We start from the raw sequence: 6,334 nt of genomic DNA, 5'->3' as shown, positions 1-6,334 counted from the left end.
TGGTCTTCTCAGATCCAGACATTCAGGCCTACAGAGACCACATGATGGAGCATGCAATCATATGTAAGTTTATGGGATTGTGGCCAACAGAAAGAGCTCTCTGTCAATGGATCAAGCAGCACTGGCGACCAAAAGGTGATGTCAAAGTACATCTTGGAGCTAAGGGTTTTTTTACTGTTGTCTTTTCTAACCTAGAAGACAAAGATAGGGTCTTCGATGGAGGGCCTTACTTCCTTTCATCATCAGGCCTCTACATGAGGCCATGGAAGGCGAACTTCGTGCCTAAAAAGGAAACCTTCACCCAAGTCCCTGTGTGGATCTGCCTCTTCTCATTACCTATAGATTACTGGGGCCTAGCGACCCTAAAGCGCATAGGAGACCGACTTGGCACCTTCATTAAAGCCTCGGAGGCAACGATGCAAAGGAAGTACACTTCCTGTGCCAGGATCTGCGTTGAAATGGATGTCTCATGTGCCTTACATGAAGGACTGTGGCTAGAGTTCAGAGATGAAGATTACTTTCAAGCCATCGACTATGAACAGATCCCCTTCCAGTGTAGGAAATGCCATGAACACGGTCACGTTGTCAGGGAATGCCCATTAATCAAACCAGTGGAAGATGCCAAGCTTGAGCAGCCAGCCAAGAACCAGGAGGTTTTCAAAAAGACAAAATCACGACAAAGGGCCTACAGGAAAAGAATAAACAAAGCAGTGACAGATCCCAACAAAACTCTTAATCCCTTCAACATTCTGGACTCAGAAGCAGACTCGGAAGGTAACAACAAAGAGACAAAGCTACTAGAAGCTCCTCAAAAAAATAAGACAGACCACAGATCAACGGATGCAGAGGAAACCGCTGAAAACACAGAAATACAAACGCATGAAGTAGCAGATGAACGAGATGAAGACACAGACATGCTAACAAGCGATGGGGAAAGCGAAGACCTGGAACTCAATGAAGTTCTAGAAAAAGAAGGGGTAAACCTGCCAGATATGGAAAAGCACTAGAGAACACAAGGGCTGGAAAATATCCCAGAGGAAGAAATAAAGAAGATCAGCAACCTCTTCATAGCAAGACAACAAGCGGCGCTAGACAAGCAAAAGAAAAGATTAGGAATCATGAAAGGCACAGGTAACCAATCCAAAAGTCTTTTTATTCATTCATTAGGACGGAAGCAAAACAAGAGAAGAGGCCGAAGGACGAATGGAGAGGTTCTTCATGATTTGGGTATCCTAATGATCAATTCAGGCAAAATGAAGGATTTACACGCCTTCCTGTCCTACCAATAACCTCATCATTATTAATGAAAATCATCTCCTGGAATACAAGAAGGCTTAACAGCCACGTCAAACAACGACTTCTCAAGAGGAAGTTACAACAGGAAAAGCCAGATATTATGCTCATTCAGGAAACAAAATGTGCCACTGATCAGCTGGAGAACATCACCAAAAAGCTAGGAAAAACTATCAAATATATAGACATAGCCAGTCAAGGATGGGAAGGAGGCATTGCAACCCTCTGGGACTCCAGAGTCATCGAAATCACCTCTATGGAAGCTACCAGATCATACATCGCCACAGAATTTCAACTAACAGGTAATTCTGAAACCTACCTCTGTATAAATGTCTATGGGCCTCAGCGTTTAGAAGATAAAATTTCTTTCCTGAACTCGTTAATGAAGTTAAAGCTAAGATACCAACATTCAAAGATCATAATGGGAGGGGATTTCAACATGATTACCACCCTCCTGGAAAAAAAAGGAGGCCTTAGGCGACTAAATAGAGACTCAGAACTCTTTGTTGACTTCATGGAATCCGCCCAACTGGTCGACATCCCCCCAAAAAATGGGCTCTACACTTGGAACAACCGAAGAGGAGGAGAAAACAAAATAGCCTCTCGCCTTGACCGTTTTTTGATCTCAGAAAACATCTTACTGGAAGGAACAATAGTTGACTCTGATATCCTCCCCAGTGGGGGATCAGACCACTGGCCCATCGCCCTGGAAGCTGCCTTTCTTGAGACCCCCAAAAACAGGCCTTTCAGATTTGAGAAATTCTGGCTAACACACCCAAAGTTTCCTGAACTGGTGAAAAAATGGTGGGAAGAGCCCAGGAATATAAGGGGGACCAAAATGTTTAAACTCCAATCCAAACTAAAGCACATCAAACACAAAATCAAGGAATGGAATGCAACCGAGTTTGGTAATATTTTCCAGGAAAAGCACAATATAGAAGACCGACTAAGTCAAATTCATAAGGACTGGGCTTCAGGGATTAACAGGGAGGACTCAAATGAACAGGAAAAGATACTAATGCAGAAATGGCAGCTCCGCTGCCAACAGGAAGAAATCCTTTGGAAGCAAAAATCTCGCATCCAATGGTTGAAGGAGGGAGAGCAAAATACAAAGTTCTTCCATAGATCGACGATGGATTACAGGGGTCTAACAAAATCCTTAAGCTTACCAATGCATCTGGAGAAGTTATTCAAAACCACAATGAGATCTCAACTTTGCTTACTAGTAACTTTAAGCAAATTGCCGAGGAATCTCAAGAAGATCGATCAGAAGCCAGAGAGGAAATAATTCAGGCCATACCCCAAATCATTACTCCAGCACAAAATGCCTCTTTGTTAAGAAAGATCTCAATGGAGGAGGTGGAGGAGGCTGTTAAAGACATGCCAAATGATAAAGCTCCGGGCCCAGATGGTTTTACTATAAACTTCTACAAAGCTTGTTGGCAAACAGTCAAAACAGAGGTCTGGGAAGTAGTTGAAGATTCAAGACAATCTGGCTCAATTCTTAAAGGCCTAAACTCTACTTTCCTAGCCCTAATCCCCAAAGAAGAGGAAGCCCGAACTCCAGAAAAGTTCCGCCCCATAGCTCTGTGCAACGTGATTCATAAAATCATCTCTAAGGTCATCGCTAACAGACTTAAACCTATCCTCCATGACATCATCTCAGAGGAGCAGTCAGGCTTCGTGGAAGGCAGACAAATTCTGGAAAACATCCTCTTGGCGTAGGAGATGATACATACTTTGCAGTCCAGAAAAATCCCTGGTATGATGATTCAGCTTGACCTTTCAAAAGCTTTCGACAAAGTGAATTGGAATTACCTAGAGGCCACATTAAGGGCTTTTGGTTTTGACAATCGGTGGACCAAATGGATTCTCGCTCTTATCAAGTCAACAAATTTCTCTATTTTGGTTAATGGATCCCCCTCGGCCACCTTCTCTCCTTCCCGAGGCATAAGGCAAGGAGACCCACTGTCCCCCTTCCTTTTTGTGATCCTCTTGGAAGGGCTTAGCAGATATATTCACAGAGCCAAAGCGGAAGGGAAAATTAATGGATTGTGCCCTCTCCCCTCAACCCCTGCAACTACTCACCAGCAGTTTGCCGATGATACTATGCTGCATGGCTCTCCAACTGTCAAAGAGGCCAAGGCTTTCAAATCTATCTTATCTCTTTTCAGCATGGCATCAGGTATGGACATAAACCATTCCAAATCGAATATTTTTTTCTTTAACACTCATGTTTCAATTCAGAACCATCTCACCAGCATCTTAGGCTTTTGAAAAGGTTCTCTACCCTCGAAGTATCTGGGAGCCCCGCTCACCACCAAGCCTTGGCAAAAGGTTCATTGGGAAAGGCTCATAGCAAACATGGAAAAAAGATGCAAACATTGGACCCACAGGGCTCTTAACTTTGTGGGACGCCTAGTTTTAACTAAAGCCATCCTGCAGGCCATCCCTTAGTACATGCTTTCTATCCTCCCAGTGCCCAAGGCCATCCTGCAAAAAATCTGATCCATCCAAAGATCCTTTTTATGGAGTGGCAGCGCAGAGAAGAGGAAATGGGCTCTCGTGGCCTGGGATAAGATCTGTAAATCGAAACTTGCTGGAGGTTTAAACCTAATAGACCCCGATATTAGCAACAAAACTGGTGGATCCAAACTTTGGTGGCGCTGGCTGAAAGAGACCAACCTCCCCTGGGCCAGACACTGGAAGGAGAAATACACTCCTAACTGCAGAGACTAGGACCTCATAAGACTTCAAGAATTGCCGGAAGGTTCTCCAATCTGGAATCTAGCAAAAAGAAACCGAAACCTTATTCAGGACCACAGCTTCTGGGAGATCCGAAATGGGGAATCAGCCTTCTTCTGGGAAGATGCCTGGCAACAGCATCCAAAGCTTGAAAACCCAGACCTTGAAGATTACAAAATAAACTGTCATAACAGGGGAAAATACACCGTTCATCATTACTGGATCCCCAATGGCATTGACCAGGATTGGAGAGAATGGACCCTTCCAGATACCGAAAACCCTAATGAGGAAAATAATAACATTCAAGACCTGCTTCAAGTCCTACACAAATGAAAAATTAGGATAACCTCGGAGGCGGACAAGCTGAGGTGGGGTATGAAGGGCAATGGCAACTTCACTCTTAAAGAAGCCAGAGAGCAGTTGGAACTCACAGAGCAGGGGGAGACAGCCCCATGGTTCACCAAGGTTTGGGATCCCTTATTCTGGCCAAAAATTCAAACCTTTCTATGGCTCCTTATGAGGCGTAAGACGCTCACCTGGGAGAACCTGCGAAAAAAGGCTTCGAAGGCCCCTCCTTTTGCCCTATGTGTAATCAAGTAGAAGAAACTATGAATCACTTATTCAATACATGCGAATGGGCTAACCACATTTGGCAAGGGATAGAAACTATCATGCAGCAAAACAGAAGAGATATGGACTCCATCCAAAACACCATCACCAATTGGCCAAGCAATTACTCTTAAAACCCTCAAATCAATAGCATATGGAAAATTCTTCCAGGTTTTATCACATGGACAATATGGAAAGAAAGGAACAGAAGAATTTTTCAAAACGAGCACAGGAATATAGAGCACCTGAGAATTACCTTAATTGAGAACATTCGCCAATTGATTCTGGTAAAAAGAAAAGTAGACCCATCCAACCAAATCTCTGCGGAAGACCAAAGAATCCTGAATGCTTTCAACATTCACTACGATCAAAGCCAAAAGCCCCAAGCTAAACAGCAGAACATCAACAGCACACCAAAGGGATGGACTCGGCCTCCTGAAGGCTTCTTGAAACTTAACTTTGATGGGGCCTCGAGAGGTAACCCGGGCCAGCTGGCATAGGAGGCCTCATTAGAAACAAGAGAGGTGAAATAATCCATATTTACAGTCAAGCTTTGGGCGAGGGCACTAATAATGAAATGGAATTCGCAGCAATGGAAAAAGGTTTAACAATTCTTCAAAGAAACCAGGCAGAAAACGCAGTAATTGAGGGTGACTCTGAGATTGCCATTCTGGTGGCAAGGAAAATCTATGGGGGAACGCCGGCCAGCAAGGTAACCAAGCACTGGCGCCTGGCTATGGTCACAGAGAGCATAGGGAAATTGCTCGGAAAAATGAAAGGCCTCATCTTCCAGGCGGTAAGAAGGCAGGCTAATTCGGTTGCCGACCACTTGGCAAACCATGGGATCGAGAACCCAAACGGAATGGTGGAAAGCTGTTGGCATCAGGTCGGGAGTAATCAATTAAAGGAACGGTGCTCTCACCTCGCACGAATAGATTTGGTGGCAGCTGACAAGGTAGAATGGCAGGCCCCCTAATTCACTACCACAAGAGTATGGATAGGCCGACGGGACGAGAGCCATCAATTCACAGCAAGCATCGAAGGACAACCTGGTTGAGGGAAATAATGTGCACCGCAGGCCACAGACAATTGTACAGTATCATGATCCGGAGTGACATAAGCCGCCGCAGAACCACAGGACAGAGGGACACTTGGCACATTCAAAACCGTGCAGGAGGAGGTGATCGAAAACATTCTCAATCGTCGCAATTGCCCTCCACAACTCCGAATTGCAGCATTTATGTTAATCGGACATGCAAATTGCATGTCGCGATCCGTTCCACCGCCCGAAATCTTCCCGCTATTATCTATATATCCTTCCTTGCTCTCCATTGGAGCATCACTGCTCCGGTGCTCAACAATCAGAGATCATCGATTTGCATTATCATTCAGGCAAGCAACAATCAGGAGAGGGCTCCCATGGCGGGGGAAGGTTGTTGAAATCAATCTGCAAACAGAGACCTGCAGCTGGCTAGAGATACGTTTGAGCGGAGAACTTCCCAACGAAACAAACGGAAAATCATTGACCTGAAGGCCTCGGCACAGGAGGAAGAGAGCAAGCTATCCGACCATCAGTTAAGCCAGGAATTAGACTGGCTGCAAGATCCGAGGACGACCAGCACTCGGGTGACTCAGTTCGTTCGCACTCAAGCAGAAGCGTGGCGCATGAAGACCATCCTGGCTAAGG

The 6,334-nt window shown here is 45.0% G+C and overlaps 1 protein-coding gene across 1 annotated transcript; it reads left to right on the top strand.

Annotated features, from left to right (window-relative positions):
- Positions 1 to 1,807: 1,807 nt before the first annotated feature.
- LOC149159775 (uncharacterized) lies at positions 1,808 to 2,581 on the top strand. The gene has a single exon (XM_089434421.1). The coding sequence runs from the start codon at positions 1,808 to 1,810 to the stop codon at positions 2,579 to 2,581; it is 774 nt and encodes a 257-aa protein (XP_089290547.1).
- The last annotated feature ends 3,753 nt before the right edge of the window (positions 2,582 to 6,334 follow it).

This window comes from Pinus tabuliformis, chromosome 5_2 (assembly GCF_031772625.1).
Source record: "Pinus tabuliformis cultivar Carrire ecotype Pingquan chromosome 5_2, CPIR1, whole genome shotgun sequence".
NCBI lineage: Eukaryota > Viridiplantae > Streptophyta > Pinopsida > Pinales > Pinaceae > Pinus > Pinus tabuliformis.
The sequence above is the reverse complement of the archived record's forward strand: the minus strand, read 5'-3'. Positions and strand labels throughout refer to the sequence as shown.

Coding starts and splice junctions, on each gene's coding strand:
- LOC149159775 (XM_089434421.1), top strand. CDS start 1,808: ATGGAATCCGCCCAACTGGTCGACATCCCCCCAAAAAATGGGCTCTAC.